This window comes from Meles meles, chromosome 3 (assembly GCF_922984935.1).
Source record: "Meles meles chromosome 3, mMelMel3.1 paternal haplotype, whole genome shotgun sequence".
Lineage (NCBI taxonomy): Eukaryota > Metazoa > Chordata > Mammalia > Carnivora > Mustelidae > Meles > Meles meles.
This window is the reverse complement of record NC_060068.1, coordinates 118472001-118492017: the sequence shown is the minus strand read 5'-3', so window position 1 is coordinate 118492017 and position 20017 is coordinate 118472001. Positions and strand designations below refer to the sequence as shown.

The 20017-nt window shown below is 41.4% G+C and overlaps 1 protein-coding gene across 3 annotated transcripts in view; it reads left to right on the top strand.

Annotated features, from left to right (window-relative positions):
- Positions 1-2669: 2669 nt before the first annotated feature.
- Positions 2670-20017, top strand: part of ZNF346 (zinc finger protein 346) — a 35527-nt gene continuing 18179 nt past the window's right edge. For 2 of the 3 annotated variants that reach the window (XM_046001111.1, XM_046001110.1), the window contains exon 1: positions 2670-2860. In XM_046001111.1, the coding sequence (XP_045857067.1) occupies positions 2686-2860 (175 nt within the window). In that variant the 5' untranslated portion in view covers positions 2670-2685. Of the gene's footprint in view, positions 2861-16107; positions 16212-16787; positions 16881-18656; positions 18802-20017 lie in introns of all 3 variants that reach the window. The other variant, XM_046001109.1, reaches the window with a different exon arrangement.

Below are 20017 nucleotides of genomic sequence, written 5' to 3'. Positions count from 1 at the left end.
TGGAGGGAGGGAAAGGGTACTGTTTTTTGCTCTATTGTGTTAAAGATACATGCTTGAATTCTGGGATTTTGACAAAAATGTCCTCTATACCTTTGGATTTCTAGCTGAATAACTCACACTATGGAAATCTGTTTAATTAGAAACTTTCTTTAAGATAAATAAGTAATGTATAGTCATTGGTTTTTAGGCTGGTCATATGGTATCGACAAAAGGACATGGATTTGCAGTCTGAGGTCTAGTGTTCAAGCATGGGCTCTGACATTAACTAGCTGTGGGATCCTGAAAAAACCTTCACCTCTCCCAGTTTGTCTCTTTATTGTCAAATAAGAATCTTTCATAGGAGAACCACCCTAAGGATTAAATGTTACAATGTATGTTAAAGGTGCTTCATGAACTATAAAACACTGCACAAACATCAATCATCTATAGCATTGTAATAGATGAGTCAGGCTCGAGGCCTGACATAGAGCTGATCCACAATATTTATAGTATAAATAAATAAATCCCGCTGGTGAGCTGTGGCATCTCAGGCAAGAAACATCTCTGTCTCTACCTCTCTTTTGCCTCCTCTGACTTCCCCCTAGTTCACTGGCCTCCAACTTTCCTATTCCAAAAGAGCAAGTTCACTCCTGCCGCAGGGACTTTGGACCTGCTGTTCCCTCTTCCTGGAACATTCTTCCCCAGTTCTTTGCATGCATGGTCTTTAACTTCTCATCCATCAGGTCTTAGGTAAAAGGTCATTTCCTCAGAGGCTTTCTCTAACCACTCTAATATTCCTTCCACATCATTCACTCAATACGTATTTCTGTTTTATTTTTTCCTTAGCACTTATTACTATCTGTTGACTTGTTTATTATACTGTCCTCCACTAGAATAAAAAACACTATATTACAGCTACCTTGTCTGTCTTGTTCACAACTGTATTCCAATGCCCAAAATAACCTCTAACTCATAGTAAACTCTCAATAAACATTTGAATAAATGAAGTTGAAACAAAGTAATTATATCAAAAGTTTCATTCATTCAACAAATATTTTGTATGTACCTATGAGAGCCCAGGCTCTATTTCAAGATGCTGAGGATTGAACTGAGAACAAAAAAAAAAATCTCTGCTTTCTTGGGGCATGCCTACTAGTGGGAAAACAAACAAAAAACAAGGTAAAAAGTAAAAACATACTATATCTGATAATGTTAAGTGTTAAAAAGGAAAAAATAATAATAAAGCAGAAGAGAAGGACATGAAATGTGTGTGGAGGGGTTAAATTTTAGATAGGGTAGCCAGAGAATGAAATGAGAGGCTGAGGGGCGCCTGGGTGGCTCAGTCGTTAGGCATCTGCCTTTGGCTCAGGTCATGAGTCCCCAATCCGGTCCTCCTATCAAGTACCACATCTGGCTCCTTGCTCTGCGGGAAGCCTGCTTCTCCCTCTCCCACTCCACCCCCATGTGTTCCCTTTCTCACTGTATCTCTGTCAAATAAATAAATACATTCTTTAAAAAGAAGGAGGAGGAGGAGAAGAAGAAGAAGAAAAGAAAGAAAGAAAGAAAGAAAAGAAAGAAAGAAAGAAAGAAAGAAAGAAAGAAAGAAAGAAAGAGGGGCGCCTGGGTGGCTCAGTGGGTTAAAGCCTCTGCCTTCGGCTCAGGTCATGATCCCAGAGTCCTGGGATCGAGCCCCGCATCCGGCTTTCTGCTTGGCAGGGAGCCTGCTTCCGTTCCTCTTTCTCTGCCCGCCTCTCTGCCTACTTCTGATCTCTGTCTGTCAAGTAAATAAATAAAATCTTAAAAAAAAAAAAAAGAAAGAAAGAAAGAGGCTGAGCCATGAGGATATATGCGGGAAATGCACTCCAGGAGATCAAAGTAACTGAGATAGTAATGAAGTTGTTGGAGGCTGACACAATAGGAGATGAGATCAGGGAGGTTAAGGGAAGTCAGACTGCAAAGGGCCCTTTGGCTGAACTAAGGACTTCGGCTTTTCACCAAGAGTGGGATGGGAACCTGTTGAAGAGGAGGAGCATCAGGGTATCATGATACGGCTTGTTACAAGAGGACTGCTGAGGCTGCTGTGTTGAGAATATCTGAAGGGCAAAGGAAAGGTCCAGTAAAGAAGCTACAATAACCTTAGCAAGAGATGGTGGCTCGGAAAGACTGGGGGAGGACATGAGGGGACGGATTTTCAGATTTGACAGTTACGTTGGAGAGTTTAAGGGGGAAGTCTGGGCTGAGAACTAGAACTTGAAACTCAAATGGCATTTATTGTCAGCAGTAACAGAATCACGGAGATGGAGTACTGGCTCTACTGTTGGGTAAACTATTTCTAGGTTCTGGGCTTCAATTTCCCTAACAATAAAACGTAGAAAATATTCCCACATCACAGGACCTTCAATAGAACGAAATGAGAAGTGTCGAAGGCTGAGGGTGAACAGGCGAGACCCTTTAGCCAAGGGCTGCACGTACCTATACCGGAGGGAAGGGGCTGCTGTAAAAACAGCGACTGACTCAATTTCACAGCACTTACTAGGATATCCCCCAACAGCTATCAGAGAGAAGCGCTAGGGCCGGCACCGCAACGCGGTCTGCGGCGCCCAAACCTCGCGAGATTTGTTGGCCTGGCAAAGTCACCCTCCCACCCACATCTCGCGAGACCAAGCTTTGTGAGTGGCTATCTGCCGGTTAGGGCTTGCAGGGAAGATGGAGTATCCCGCGTTGGGAACGGTGGAGGCCGCGGACAGTGGAGGGGCCCGGCCATACAACAGCTCGGAAGAGCGAGAAGGACGGGAACCGGACGGGCTGCGCTTCGACCGCGAGAGGGCGCGCCGCCTGTGGGAAGCAGTGTCCGGGACCCAACCAGTGGGAAGGGAGGAAGGTGAGTCCGGGGACCTCAGAGGCAGCAAGTCCCTCACCCGCCCGCTGGTCTCACAGGGAGTGGCGGAAGCGCGGGGCGGGAACGCGGCCCAGCCCCCGGGTCTCCGGGCACACCCCCTGGCGCCCGGCCCGCCCCCTTGCGTGACGCGCCCCGGGACTTCTTGACTCGTGCACCCCGGCTGGGCCTGGGTACCGTGGGCCCGTTCCCTTGAAAATTGAGGCCGCAGCAGCAATGAATGAGGTCTCCCTGATCTACTCAAGGGCCTTCTAATACTCAGGCCGCGGGGTTTTTTCCCCTTCCATTCTTACCCACCAGAGCACAGCTCTTATCGTATACTCGTAGAATGTAATTCCTATCCGTGTCTTCTCTGAGACCCACAGAACCTTCCCCGCCAGACTCCTAGCCCCTCACCATTGCTCCCTGACTCAACATCGTCCCAGTCTCCAGGTTCTCCCATCTTTTGTGTCGCTTGCCTCCCCTCTGTTGTGCCCTACACTGCCAAGGACTCCAGAAGGCGTTCTTACCCCCCCGCCCTTTTCCTCCTGGTCTTGGTATCTTCAGCCTGGTTTACTCCTGTTTCTAGGCGTCTGGTCTCTACTACCTGGGTCCCTTTAATGTGATGGGGGCCGGGAGCCTGAGAAACTGGCCAGGGTATACTTTGGTTCCAGCTTCTTTGTATCCCATGCTTGTACAGAAGTTGTGGAGAACAGAATACACGGGGGCCGGGGCGGTGGGGAGGTGGGGGCACTTTCCGAGCTGAAGGTTCCCAGCTTGCTCTGCATTTGACCTGGCTTTGGGTAAGATGGAGGTAGAGGAGCGTGGAAAGAGCTGGCCTGACGTGGTTGTGTGACCCCCTTCGTAGTCCTTAGCAGAGCTAGCTGCTTAACTCTAACCCAGAAGTACAAGAACTGTCTGGCCTTCTGTGCTAATCCTGGCAAGTAATCTGCAGTAAAATCAGATGGTTTGCTTGCTTGGTGAGCAGACTAATCTTGAAAGTTTAATATATTGCTTGTGAACTCATTGCCCTGGCTTAAAATGGAATTTTGACCACATCCAAGGAGGATATGTTTAAATTTGGAGTGGTACACAGACCTTTACCCTTGTGTATACTTCTCCAGTTTTAAAACTAGTCTAGTCTGACTCCTAAATTAATATGGACTCTCTGTCTCCCACATAGTTTCAGACTTGTTTGGTACAAATCCCTGCAAACACATCCCAATTTTCCTTTCACTAATTTGACAAACATTCACTGATATCCTGCTCAGTTCCCAGGACTGGCTGGGCAGCAGAGCTAGAGAGAGGAGGAAGATACTTTCCCTTGCCCTGGAGGAGTTTATAGTCTAGTCCAAGAAGCAGACACCAAAACAATTCCAGTATAAGGGAATGGGTGCAGTGAAGAGAAATGTGTAAGAATTCGTTGTGCACAAAGAGGGAGTGACCTTCGTCCTTGAGGGACAGGGAAGGCACCCCTTGGACCTTGAAGCAGAGAACACAGCAGCTGTGCTCTAAAAAGTGAATTGCTTATGTGTGTGTGAATGTACAGTGTCACTTAGGACCTAGTTCATTTTCCTACTCTCCTCACTTTCCAATATTTATATGAGGTTCAGGTAGAGCCCTGTTTAACACTAAATTCTACTCACCTTGGTTTTCATTTTGTTTTGTTTTGTTTTTCTCTTAGCACTTTCATTGAGTTATAATTTATGTATATCATAAAATTCACCCATTGTAACTGTACAATGCAATGATTTTTTTTTGCAATGATTTTTTAAAGTAAAAGTACAGAGTTGTGTTTTAGAATATTTCTATGGCTCCAATTAGTTCCTTTGTGCTTGTTTACATTAAATCTCCACTCTCACTTCCTGCCCTAGGCAACCACTATAAATTTACCTTTTCTGAACATTATATATAAACAAAATCATACAATATGTAGTCTTTTGCCTTTGGCTTTTCTCGGTATGTTTTTGAGGTTCAGCCAAGTTGTACTGTGTATTAGTACTTCATTACTTTTTGTTGCAAAATCGAATCTCATTATATAGATCCTGCTTTTTTATCCTTTGACAGTCTCTACCTTTTGAGTAGACTTAAGACTATTCACATTTAATTTCATTATTGATATGACTAGATTTACATTTTCTACTTTGCTATTTATCTCCTTTACATTTTGTTTTTCCCTTTTTCTCTCCTACTTCTTTTGTGTTAAGTATTTTTTAGTGAACCATGTTAATTTCTCTGTTAATACTTTTTTATACTTTTTTTAAACTTATTTTATTTTCTTAATGCCCAAGGGACTACAAGATGCATCTTAACTCATCACAGTCTACTTCAAATTAATACTACTAACTTTTTTTTTTAATACTACTAACTTAATTCTGGTAAAATATAAAAACATTCCTCTAAGAGGGCTACATTCCTCCCCCTCCTTCATAGTATTATTGTCATGTATATTATTGTTATATATATTACATCGATATATATTATAAACCTAATTATTCAGTGTCATAATTATTGATTTATACAATATGTCTTTTTCTTAAGATTTATTTGTTTTAGAGAGAGAGGGTGCACAATGGGGAGGGGCAGAGGGAGAGAAAGAGAGAATCTCAAGCAGACTCTGCTAAGTGTGGAGCCAGAGGTAGGGCTCCATCTGACAACCTGGAGATCACAACCTAAGCTGAAACCAAGAGCCAGGCACCCAACTGACTGTGCTACCCAGAGACCTATACAATATGTCTTTTAAAGAAATCAAGAGAATTTAAGGAACAAAAATACTTATAATGTCTTTTATATTAACCCACATATTTACCATTTCTGGTGTTCTTTTTTTCTTCCTCTGGATTCAAGTTACCACTTGACCTTTCGGCCAGAAGGGCTTCCTTTAGTATTTTTTGCAAAGCAAACCTGCTAGCAGTGAATTCTCTCAGTCTTTATGGGAATGTCTTTATTTTGCTTTCAGTCTTAAAGAGTAATTTTTTAAAATAACATGTTGGGATGCCTGGATAGCTCAGTTGTTGGGCATCTGCCTTCGGCTCACGTCATGAGCACAGCATCCTGAGATGGAGCCCTACATCGGGCTCTCAGCAGGGAGACTGCTTCTCCCTCTCCCACTCCCCTGCTTGTGTTCCTTCTCTGTCTCTCTGTCAAATAAATAAATAAAATCTTAAAAAAATTTTTAAATAAAATAACATCTTTATTGGTACATAATTCATGTACCGTAAAATTCAGTGGTTTTTAGTATATTCACAGAATTGTGCACTCATCACCAATAATTTCAGAACATTTTCATCACCTAGAAAGACCCCCTATACCTATTAACAGTCACCTCTGGCAACTACTCATTCCCTTTCTCTTTCTATAGATTTGCCTATTCTGGATGTTTCATATCAATCAAATTGTATAATATGTGGCCTTCTGTGACTGACTTCTGTCGCTTAGCATAATGTTTAAAAGATAGTTTTGCTGGACATGGAGTAATTGGTTGACAATTTTGATCTTCTCACTACTGTTATTCCACTGCCCTCTGGCTTTCATTGTTACAGATAGGGAGTTAAGTCATTAATCAAATTACTCCACTGTGTATGATGAGTCATTTTTCTTTTGCTACTTTAAGGAGTTCCTGTCTTTATCTTTCCTTTTTTTTTTTTTTAAAGATTTTTATTTATTTGACAGACAGAGATCACAATTAGGTAGAGAGGCAGGCAGAGAGAGAGGAAGGGAAGCAGGCTCCCCACTGAGCAGAGAGCCTGATGCGGGGCTCAATCCCAGAACCCTGGGATCATGACCTGAGCCGAAGGCAGAGGCTTTAACCCACTGAGCCACTCAGGCACCCCGTGTCTTTATCTTTCTTTAAAAAAATATATTTATGTATTTATTTTAGAGAGAGTGAGAGAGACTACAAGCAGATGAAGGGACAGGGGGAGAGAATCCTCAAGTAGAGTCCTAGCTGAGTGCACAGCCCAAAAGGGGGCTTGATCTTATAACCCATGAGATCATGACCTGAGCCAAACCAAGAGTCAGACACTTAACTGACTGAGCCACCCAGGTACCCGTCTTTATCTTTCAGTAGTTTGACAATGATGTATCTGGGTGTAGATTTCTTGGTATCTATCATGTTTTGAGAGATTGGGACTTTTTTTTTCTTAAGATTTTCTTTATTTGGGGCGCCTGGGTGGCTCAGTGGGTTTAAGCCGCTGCCTTCGGCTCAGGTCATGATCCCAGGTTCCTGGGATCGAGCCCCGCATCAGGCTCTCTGCTTGGTGGGGAGCCTGCTTCCCTTCCTCTCTCTCTCTGCCTGCCTCTGCCTACTTGTGATCTCTGTCTGTCAAATAAATAAATAAAATCTTAAGAAAAAAAAAAGATTTTCTTTATTTGACAGAGAGAGTACACAAGTCAGGGGAGTGATAGGCAGAGGCAGAGGGAGAGGGAGAAGCAGCCTTCCCGCTGACCAGGGAGCCTGATGTGGGGCTTGATCCCAGGACAGGGATCATGACCTGAGTGGAAGGCAGAAGTTTAGCTGACTGAGCCACCCAGGTACCCCGAGAGACTTGAGACTTGAGACTTTTGGCTGTATGGATTGTTTTTCTTTAATCAAATATGGGGAATTTTCAAACATTGTTTCTTCAAATATTTTTTTTTCTTCTTTTCTCTCCTGAAATTTCCCCATATATATTTGTTTGGTGTGCTTTATGTATCCCACAAGTCTCTAAGGCTCGATTCATTATTCATCCTTTTCTATTTTCCTCTTAAGATTGAATATTTCTATTGATCTATCTGCAAGTTCACTGATTCTTCTGCTACTTTGAAACTGATGTTGACTTTCTCTTGCGAATTTTTCATTTCATTTATTGTACTTTCAGCTCAACTCTGCTTTTTTGTTTTGTTTGTTTTATTTTTTGTTTTGAGAGAGAGAGAGCAGGAAGCAGAGGGGGAGAGGGAAAGAGAGAATCTCAAGCAGGCTTCATGCCCAGCGTGGCGCCCAATGAGGAGCTCAGTACCATGACCCTGAGATCACAACCAGAGCCAAAATCAAGAGTTGGACGCTTAACCTACTGAGCCACCATGACGCCCTTGAACTCTTGTTATATGTGTTCTAAGTATAAAAATTTTTTTTAATTTTATTTATTTATTTGACAGAGAGAGAGAGAGCACAAGCAGGCAGAGTAGCAGGGAGAGGGAGAGAGAGAAGCAGGCTCCCCACTGAGCAAGGAGCCTGATATGGGGCTCCATTCCAGGACCCTGGGATCATGACCCAAGCCAAAGGTAGTCATCCAACCAACTGAGCCACCCAGGTGCCCCCTAAGTAGAAAAATTTTTAACACCACATTATCAATACCATTACATTTGCTTTCTTCATACTTTTTTTCTGTGATAAAATTTGAGCTTGTTCAGACCATCAATAATGCAGATTCACAAAATAGAAGTACTGAGGCTAAGTAATCTTAATGGGGCTAACTGTCCAATGCATTCTTGTAGAATTAGACTACGCTGCCTAACAAATCTGACCCACTAGTAGGTTATATCCAGCTTGCTTTTACGGGGATCTTTTGTTGTATGCTGCTTTCTAACTATAGCTGTACCTAGAAATCCACTACTTCCCAATAAGCCATAATAAGCAGGCTATTACATTGGTTACATCTCTGAGGACCATCTTCAGAAAACTGGTGAATTTCTGTGGAGCTGAGTTGAAGATTCTAAGGCCACATTTGGGGCCAAGGAATAGCAAGTCATTATAGACTAGCAGTGTTCACCATCAATTGGAATATAGGAGGTTGTTTTGTCATGCAGTGACCAGCTATTCAAGACCTAAGTATCCTAAGACAACTTAAGGCACAGTAAGTCTCCTAAAGACAGTAACTTGAATTGAGGTATCACAATCATTTATCTCCCAAATACTACTTCTCCTACATTCCTTAAGTTTAGGAAGAATTATCTTGCTTCTCTACCCTAGCTCTGCCCATACTTCACTGACCCTGTGAAAATAAGCCCTGTCCTAGATCTCTCAGTCTCTGCCCTATACATCCTCTTGTTGGCTACAATATGGATACAAATCCAATCCTGCCAAAGATGTCTTAGCATAGATTTGGAAGATAGAAGTGCAGTGAAGATCATATTCCTATGGCTTTTCTCTATTGTTACTATCAAGAAAGGGTCATGGAACTATGAGATCATCCTACATCAGTATTCCAGAATCCATTATCAAGCTTCATAGGCTGAGATGAAGGTTCATTGATAATGGAAACTTCTTACTTTCAGCAAGTTTGCAATGGAGACCTCAAACTATAGCTCTTTTGTTGGAACAGACAAATATTATTCCTAGAGACATTTATGAAGGCCCAGCCAAGTACTTTCAGACTTTCCAATGGTTCTAAGCATCTAATTTCTTATATCAAACCTGTCCCATTTCGGGGAGGTAATTGGTAGTTGGATTAAAGTTGTATGTGGAGGGATGCCTGGGTGGCTCAGTCAGTTAAACATCTGCCTTCAGTCCTGCATTCGACTCCTTTCTCAGCAGGGTGCCTGCTTCTCCCTCTGCTTGCCATTCCCCTTGCTTGTGCTCACTTTCTCTCTCTCTCTCTGGCAAATAAATCTTTTTAAAAAATAAATAAATGAATGAAGTTGTATATGCATATGAGGGCAGTAGAGATGCACATTCAGGCCACCTTCTCAAAATTCTGATAATTTAAGTAAGTTCTTTTTCCCAATGTGGACCATAGCTTCCTCCAATCTTGTAAACCTCTCATGGTTCTTGTGAGTTAGGAATTTAGGAAGGACTTGGCTGGACAATTCTGTCACAGGGCTTGGAGGGATCCTAGACTCAGTCACAGGACCTCTTGCTTTTCCATCTACACTAGGCATTCTCTTCCAATCCACAGTCTTTATTAAGTACAATTGATATACTTATGATTCTCAACTTATAATCTCCAGCTCTGACCTCTCCCTTGAGTTCCAGACTTGAATCTCCAACTGACTACTTGATATCTCTACCCATATATCTGATAGACTACTCATGTTTAACATAACCAAAGAAAAGTCTTAAGTTCTCCTCCAAGGCTATCATCCTCCAGTTTTCATCTCATCTGTTCAGTTGCTCAAGCTCAAAACCTAGGAGTTACCCTTGACTCTTTCCTTCACTCCCCCACATCCAATCTAAGAAATTGCATATCAGATCTACTTCCAGAATGTAATTCCAAATCCATACACTTTTCTCTGTCTCCATTGCCAGCTTCCATTGGTATCCCCATACAGTCTGCTGACATGATGATCCAAGCAATCTTTTTGAAACATAAGCCAGATCTTGTTGCCTCTTATGGCACTAAAAACAAAATCCGTAGTTCAAATTATGGCTTTTGGGGGCAACTGGGTAGCTCAGTTAGGTAAGTGTCTGCCTTTGGCTCAGATAATGATCTCAGGGTCCTAGGATCAAGCCTGCATGGGGCTCCCTGCTCAGCAGAAGGTCTCCTTCTCCCTCCCCCTCTGCTACTCACCCCCGCTTGTGCTCTCTCTCTCTCTGTCAAATAAGTGAATAAAATCTTTAAAAAAAAATTCATGGTTTTTGAGGCCTTACACTCATTCAACATGATCTTACACTGCTTTCCAACTTTTATTTCCTACCACTTTTATCTCATTCACCATACTCTAGCCACACTGACCTCCTCTCCATTCCTTGAATATGCCAAACTCATCCCTGCCTCAGAGACCTGGCACTCTCTCAGGCAGAAACACTATTTCCTCCTTATAGCTGATGCCTTGTAAGATGGTCTTCACTGACTATACCGCCCCCATCATTCTTTACCACTTACTTCATTGTTGTTGTTGTGTAAAGATTTTTTATTTATTTATTTGACAGAGAGAGCGAGCACAAGTAGACAGAGCAGCAGGCAAAAGGAGAGGAAGAAGCAGGATCCCACTGAGCAGGGAGCTTGATGCAGGACTCGATCCCATGACCCCGGGATCATGACCTTAGCCGAAGGCAGATGCTTAACCGACTGAGCCACCCAGGTGCCGCCCCCCACTTTTTTTAAGATTATTTATTGATTTATTTGACACAGAGAGAGAGAGAGAGAGAGCCACTTAGTTTTTGTAGTGTTTCTTCTCTGTCACTATTTTGCTTTTTATTTACTGTGTATTCTGTCTTACTTGTTGATATGGCCCCAGTGCTGGCACAAAGAAACCATTCCAGATATATATTTGTGGACTCTCTAAGGCCAGAGAAATACATTTCATTCATTCAGCAGATACTCACCAAGGTCCTCCTATGGGTCAGGTATTGTACCAGATACTGGGATACAAAGTCATACATGGTCCCTGCTCTGTTTAGCCTTTGAGAGTCAGATTCTGAATATTTTTGAAAAAGAACCTCATCTTCTTTAATTAAAAAAAAAGAAAAAAGGGGCGCCGGGGTGGATCAGTGGGTTAAGCCTCTTCCTTCGGCTCAGGTCATGATCTAAGGGTCCTGGGATTGAGTCCCACATCAGGCTTTCTGCTCAGCAGGGAGCTTCCGTCCCCTCTGCCTGCCACTCTGCCTGCTTGTGATCTCTGTCTGTCAAATAAGTAAATAAAATCTTTAAAAAAAAAAAAAATCCAGCATCTCCAGGTCAGAAGAGGACGACTATACTCTGACTCTGGGTACTATCTCCCCCTTATGGGCTTTGCATTTTGAGGAGCCACTCATCCTCCCTTTAAAATAAAAGCTCTAAGGGTGCCTGAGTGGCTCAGTTGGCTAAATAAAAACTTTGGCCCAGATTTGTTCACAGACCCACGTTCCTTGGTTACTCTGAACCCAGCTGAGACCAGCAAGGTCTTTCACAAAAATTTACCAAGCACAAGAGGAGAAAAATGGGGGAAAAAACAGAGACTCTAAGGGGCAGAAATACAGCCAGACAACAGCCTTTCTGCCCAAAAGTGCTGGCACAGATAAGCTTTATACCTTGTAGAATAAGGAAAGTCACCTTAAAATTTTCCTACCAAGAGGGTCACCTGGGTGGCTCAGTTGGTTAAACATCAGACTCTTGGTATCAGCTCAGGTGATGATCTCATGAGTAATGAGATCAAGCCCCACATCAGGCTCCCTGCTTAGCAGGAAGTCTGCTTGAAGATTCTCTCGCTCTGTACCTCCCTTCCAAATAAATAAATCAATCTTAAAAAAAAAAAAAAAAAGTTTTCTACCAGGAACCTCCCTCCAGGGCATCTTGACCACATTTTGGTCCAGATTAGAAGATAAAAAATGTGAGCTTTCTGTCTGCTCACAGTTTTCTGGACTCTGCCCCTGCCTCAGATTATTGGTGTCATGATAGAACTCATGCCTTCATGAAATTTTGCTTTCTCCCCAAAGGTAAGGGTTAGTTCCCCAAGCCCAACAATTAAGAATAGTTAATGTCTTCGGGGCACCTGGGTGGCTCAGTGGGTTAAAGCCTCTGCTTTCAGCTCGGGTCATGATCCCAGGGTCCTGGGATTGAGCCCCGCATCAGGCTCTCTGCTTGGCAGGGAGCCTGCTTCCCTTCCTCTCTCTCTGCCTGCCTCTCTGCCTACTTGTGATCTCTGTCTGTCAAATAAATTTTAAAAAAAAATTAAAAAAAAGAATAGTTAATGTCTTGGTTTACTACAGTATAGATCTTGTGTAATATGTTAGGTGAATTAGGATGTTTCAAAGTCAGATCAAGAAAAATTTCAACACTTATCAAGTTCTAGAATAAGAAATATCTTAGGGCACCTGACTGACTTAGTCCATGGAGCATACAACTCTTGATCTTGGGGTTGTAAGTTCAAGCCCCACGTTGGGCATAGAGATTACTTAAATCTTTTAAAAAATGTATATATATATATATGTATGTGTGTGTGTGTGTGTGTGTGTGTGTATATATATTCACAGGTACAATCTAGAAAATAATTACTTTTTTCGGAAGCACAGGACCCAAAAAAGAATTTGACATATAACATTCACCATTGACAAAGAACGTGTACTAAGCCAGACACTGCACTAAGTGCTTTGCATGGAAAACCACAAGGATAATACATACCATGAGATCCATGCTACCAGTATAGTGGTCCCCCTTATTCATGGGGATTATATTCTCTACTGAATGCCTAAAACCGCAGATGTATTGAACCCTATATATACTATATTTTTTCCTTTACATACATATCTATGATAAAGTTTTATTTTAAAATAATGCACAGTAAGAGATTGGCAATGGTAACTATTAATAAAACAGAACAATTATAATAACATACTGTAGTAAAAGTTATGTGAATGTGGTATCTCTGTTTCTCTCAGAATGTCTTACTGTATTGTACTTGCCCTTGTGGTAGTGTGAAATTATAAAGTGCCTACATGATGAGATAGAGTGAAGTGAATGATACAGGCATTGTGACATAGCATTAGGCAACTATTAACCTTCTGAAGATATGTGAGAGGAAAGATCATCTGCCTCCAGACTATGGTTGACCATGGGTAACTGAAATCACAGAAAGTAGAACTGCCAGGTAAGGGGGGATTCTGTACTCCCATTTAAACAAAGGAAAACCACAGGATGGAGATTAATTTCTTTCCTTTTTTTTCTTTAATATTTTATTAATTTGTTTGAAAGAGAGAGAGAGAGAGCACCTGAGAGAGCAAGAGCTGAGGGAGAGGCAGAGGGAGAGGGAGAAGTAGGCTCCCTGCTGAGCAGGAAGCCTGAGTTGGGGCTCCATCCCAGGATTCCAGGACGATGACCTGAGCCAAAGGCACATGCTCAACCAACTGAGCCACCCAGGTGCCTCGAGATTAAATAATTTCTATAAAATCACACAGTCACAGAAACAGCAGCAGGATTTGAACCCAAGTGGGCATGCTTGGGGAGCCCAAGTTCCTAACCACAATTTGTACCATACACATTTAACTGGTATTAGATGATAGTCTGTGTTAACTATGTAATAACAGAATTAGTTTACCTTGTCTCATAAAGGTGAAAGATAATACAGCAACATCTTTTAATTGATACTTATCCTCCAAAATTGCTTTTCAAATTTTCTGATTTATTCCAAAGAAACCAATTTTTAATGTTTCCTTACAAAATCATGTTCTTTCCATACAAAAAGAATGTTCTAGTCTTTTAATAACTAAACCCCAGTACAATATTCTAACCAAATGATATGTACAGTTATACCAATGTAAATTTTTAAAATCAGAAAATGTGGGGCCCCTGGCTGGTTCAGTAAGTAAAGCATGCAACTCTTTATCTCAGTGTTGTGAGTTTGAGCCCCACAGTGGGTATAGAGATTACATAAAAATAAAATCTTTTTATTCTAAAGATTTTATTTATTTATTCGACAGAGAGATAGAGAGCACACGTAAGCAGAGCGGCAGGCAAAGGGAGAGAGAGAGAAGCACACTCTCTGCTGAGTAGGGACCCCAATGTGGGGCTTGATCCCAGGACCCTGGAATCATGACCTGAGCCAAAGGCAGCCACTTAACCCACTGAGCCACCCAGGTGCCCCCAAAATAAAATCTTTTAAAATAAATAAAACTTTTAAAATACATAAAATCAAAATAAATAAATTTTAAATAAATAAATTTTAATTATTTAAATTATTAAATTATTTAAATTTAAATAAATAAATTTTAAAATAAATAAAATCAGCTCAGGTCATGATCTCGGGGTCCTGGGATCGAGTCCCACATCGGGCTCTCTGCTCAGCGAGGAGCCTGCTTCCCTCTCTCTCTCTCTGCCTGCCTCTCTATCTACTTGTGATCTCTCTCTGTAAAATAAATAAATTAAATATTTTATAAATAAATAAATAAATAAATAAAATCAGAAAATGCTGTTGATCTTTTAGTGGAATAAATGTTGCTTTATTTTTAATAAAGTTGCTTTATTTTTAATTCCACAGAAAATGTTCACAAATAATAAAAAATATACAGAATTTGTTATTACAATTGAAAAAAGTGATAAAATGATTCTCTTTTCGAGTCTTTCAGTCTTTCCCATTCTATCTGGGATCAAGTCTCAGTTGAGTGCTGTCATGTCTTTTTCTTCTTTTTTTTTTTTAATGATTTTTATTTATTTATTTGACAGAGATCACAAGTAGGCAGAGAGGCAGGCAGAGAGAGGAGGGGAAGTAGGCTCCCTGCAGAGCAGAGAGCCCAATGAGGGGCTCAATCCCAGGGCCCTGGGATCATGACCTGAGCCAAAAGCAGAGGCTTTAACCCATTGAGCTACCCGGGCGCCCCAGGAGCTGTCATGTCTTAACACCTTTCTTTACAGTTGCTGCTCTCTTATTCTTTGTAAGGAGAGCTCCAAGCCTCTGGTACCAGTGTCCATCTAGAATTATTTCATTTTTATTGGTATCTATTTAAATTTATGATCTGGGGGCGCCTGGGTGGCTCAGTGGATTGAAGCCTCTGCCTTCGGCTCAGGTCATGATCCCAGGGTCCTGGGATCGAGCCCCACATCGGGCTCTCTGCTTTGCAGGGAGCCTGCTTCCTCCTCTCTCTCTCTGCCTGCTTCTCTGCCTACTTGTGATCTCTGTCTGTAAAATAATTAATAAAATCTTTAAAAAATTATAAATTTATGATCTGAAGATTTCTTTTTAAAAGAATTTATAGGATGGTGACTATAGTTAATAATGCTGTATTGTATATTTGAAAGTTGCTAAGAGAGTAAAACTGGAAAGTTTTCAAAGTTTCAGAAAAAAGATTTGTAACTTTATATAGTGACAGATATTAGCTAGATTTATCATGGTGACCATTTTGCAATATATGCAAATATCAAATCATTATATTGTACACCTGAAACTAATATAATGTTGTATTTCAATTATAATTTTTTAAAAATTTACTTAATAAAGAAAGTGGCTTACATAAAATTATAAAGTAATTGTATAGGTGATATGAGAACATAGCATGAGTCATGAAAGCATAGGGAAGGAGTGACTAAGGTGTGCCAAGATATAATGGTATGACATTCCACTACTCAGTGCCTACGTTTGAGACAGGGTTCAAAGATAGTGCTGTTGAGGTGTTGTTTTTGTTTAATTAACATATAATGTATTATTCGCCCCAGAGGTACAGGTCTGTGAATCATTAGGCTTACACATTTCCCAGCACTCACCATAGTACATTCCCTCCCCAATGTCCATAACCCAGCTACCCTATCTCCACCACCCCCACTCTCCAGCAACCCTCAGTTTATTTCATGAGATTAAGAGTTTCTTATGGTTTGTCTCTTGAGGTAGGTTTTTAACTCAAAGATTTTTTATTTTCCTCTCTGTAGTGGAGCACATGATCCAGAAGAACCAATGTCTCTTTACCAATACCCAGTGTAAGGTTTGCTGCGCCTTGCTCATTTCTGAGTCCCAGAAGCTGGCACACTACCAGGTATGCCATTGTACCTTTAGAAATACTTTACTTTCAAAAAATAAAAAAAAGAAATACTTTACTTTCCACACTTCTCCCTGGCTTGCAAAATGGAGTGTATGTAATTCCTTCTTAGCCACCCAGACATTGCCTCCATGCATGCTGACTGTGACTTGAAGGTTGACTTAATTTTTCTGTGTCTCATCTCTCCCATCCAAATCAGGATCATCATACTTCATCTTCCCTCTCAGTGTGGTATAGTAGAAAATATGCACTTTGGCTTTAAATAGAGCTGAGTTAGAATCACAACTCTGCTGCTCATCTTGGGCAAGAAACCTCACAATCTTCAGCCTTAGTTTCCTCATCTGTAAGATAGAGATGATGGTAATTTTCTCATTGATTGCTGGGAAGGTTAGATTTAATAGCATGTAAAGTGCCTTAAACAGAGTAGGAGCTCAATAAACTAGGTTTTTCCCCCACCTTCTCCTCCTCAAAAGTTTTTGTGAGGATGAATCAGATGAAAATCTAGTATTTTTGACTGCCTTAGGTATGAAATGGCTTTTGGCTATTTTTGATCTTTTTCCTGGGTTCTTGCAGAGCAAAAAACATGCCAACAAAGTGAAGAGATACCTAGCAATCCATGGAATGGAGACATTAAAAGGGGAAACGAAGAAGCTAGACTCAGATCAGGTAATCCAGCTGCCATGTTGAGACTGCTCACTTCCTGATGAAGCCAACAGGCAGGTTGGTGTGGTGGAAAGAAGGTGGGCTTTGAGTCAGACTGAATTGGCTTCAAATCCTGGCCATGTTTTGTGACTTAGACAAGTCTTATTACTTCTCTGAGCCTTGATTTCTTCCTCCCTAAAATTGAGAATGCTAATATCAACTATCTTTTAGGATTTTTCCAAACTAAAATGAGGGAAGGTTTATGAAAATCACCAAACACAGAGCCTGGCACATAGTAGGGCTCAGTAAATAAAGCCATTGTTATGCATTACCACCCATTGGTTTACTGGAGCAGGACTACCCATTCACTACTCAAGGAGAAAAAGGGGAAGGAAACCAAGCTGCTTGCTTTCTTGAAATGGGAAGGAAAGAGCTGAGTTCAGCACTTCAATGTTTCGAATAAACAAGTGGAGGAAACACCTTTCCAAATGCCTGCTCTGACTGAGATGTAAATGCATTTGGTTTTGGCTTAGAAATACAATGAGAATTACGCTGAAACAGTCCTAGTCTTTCAGGGGTACCACTACTTTTGTTCCATGGGAGATTGTTCAAATGTCATGGGATGAGAAGCACGCTGAAGAGGGCCCAATACCAGCTCTGCACCTTACTGGTTTGGTGACTTTGGGCAAGTCCCTTCACCTCTCTATACTTTACCCATAAAATGGAGATGATAATTCCTACCTTTTAAGGGTATTATGAGGTATAATTCCAATTCCTAGTGGATGCTCAGTGAGTAAAAATTTGTAATTTCCTCCTATTACAGTGGTCACAGATTTGGAAGAGCCTTACTCATCCCTTCTCCAGACTCATTGAACCCATCCCCTAGTTGCCCTTCTGCTTATGATTTAGAATTCAGAAAGATAAGACCAACTTTATGACTCTGGACTAGTCACTTCACCTCTTTGTATCTCGATTACTTCAACCCTCAGGGTGGTCCAGTAGTTCAAATGAAGTGACTGACATTCCCCTTCTTCCACAACAAAGAATGACCTAGTCCAAAATGTCGGTACTGCCAAAATTGTAAAATGCGCTCAGAATGAATACTTTATTCACAGATCAGACCTCAGAGAGGGACTGGAAGCTCTTAACACAGCCTTGAAATACATTGTTTTCTGGCCTAATCACAATCAACAAATCAAACCTGAATATCTGCTATGTGCCAGCCTCCAGCAGGGTGCTAAGGATAGGAAACAAAGATGAGTCCAATGGTCCATTCCCAAAGTCTCCTGAGCTGTGATACTGTCGGTTTGGGTGACAAGTGGTATAATAAGGCCTTTTTAAGGAACTCTGGGCATGCAGAGATGGAACAAGATTAATTTTTTCTGAATACCCACACAAAGCAGCTCAATAATCGTGTACTGAATGATTTTCTTGAGTAAGTCTCCCAGAAGTGAGTATGTATATATGGCTGAGAAGTATATATATATATATATATATATATATATATATATATAGCCTTGAAGGCTAAGCTGATACATGCCAGGCAGGAAAAGAGGAAGATCATTCTAGGTAGCAGGAATGGCCCAAGCAAAGCAAGGAAGCACAGAGAATAAAGTGGGGAGTGGTGAGTAGAGCTAGAGCCTGAAATGAAGTAGCTGGAGAAAGATCCAGAAAGGTAGGTTGGGGTTAGTGTGTGAAGGGAGCCTTGAATGCCCATTCTTCTATGGGCGATGGGGAACCACTAAAGATTTTCTGGCTGGGCAGTGGCGTGATCAGACCTGTGTTCTTTCTCCCAACCAGAAGAGCAGCAGAAGCAAAGACAAGAACCAGTGCTGCCCCATCTGTAACATGACCTTTTCCTCCCCTGTCGTGGCCCAGTCGCACTACCTGGGGAAGACCCACGCAAAGAACTTAAAGCTGAAGCAGCAATCCACTAAGGTGGAAGGTACTGGTTTTCCTGAGTAGTGCTATATCGGGACCCCTCCCGTCCTCCTGGCACCAATGCCAGGTGCTCCCAGAAATGCTCAGTGGGGCCACAGACTTGGAGAGGTTGAACTACTTTTGAGAGCCCTTAAAAATACCAAAGTAGACCCAGCTTCAGTGAAATGCAGACTCAGAGTTGTGCTCACCTAACCTCCCTTTCTTCGGTTACATCAGTTTTTCTCTGTAGAAGCATCTTAGCCCTGAGCTCTTATCCTGACAAATAATTATAATTGGGAGTGCCAGAGTCCTCCAGGCCATGCATACCATGAGAGCATTCTATCTCCTACCTCTCCCATTTAGATTTTTCACTCCCAGTATCCACCTGCCCTCATTACCATGTGTTGCAAGTTGAAAGCTAAATCTTTTTCGTGTGCTCAGGTTATGCCCTGCTCACTTTAATCCTCTAAGCTGCCTGTTCTCCTCAAGACAGGGACTTGCTTTTCAAAGCAGGATACTCTAGTGCTGCCACTATTGCCCAGCAAGCCATGTTTGCCTCTGCCACAAATTCATTCCCAGTGCAGCAACTTCTAAAATAGTCCCCTTTATCCTCTCACTACTGGTACTCAACCCTCACTCTCATCTCATTAACTCCTGACTTTCTGGAATTTTTAACTGGTGCTAACTGCAGTTAGTCGAGAATGAAAGTTCTTTGATTTTTATTTCATTATTTTCTTGGTAATTTTTGCTTCTTTATTTATTTTGGACCAAGAAATAGACTAACTATACTATTTAAAATAGTTATTATTCCTTTTTATAATACTCTATTATGAAAACAAGACAACAATGTTTTGGAAGACTTTGAAGATAAAGTGAAAAATCACTCATAATTATACCCTCTTAACATACCCAATTCTAGTTCATGCTATGAAACAACAGAATATGGACTTTGAGGTCATAGACATGCAGGATTAAATCCTGGTGCTGTTATTTACCATCTATTTGTACCTGAGTTTCCTCACCTATAAAATGTTAATAATACTATCTACTTTATGGGTTGTGAGGATGAAATGTATGTAAGAAACCTAGGATATAATAGATGTTCAGTAAATGACGCCTGCTGCTGTTAGTATTATCACCATTATCAAGATAGCAAGCAAGTGGAATCCCCTTATGAAATGTAGTTGGTCAGGCATGCACCACCTGGAGCCTGTCACTGGCCTCACTTATGGTTTGTTCAT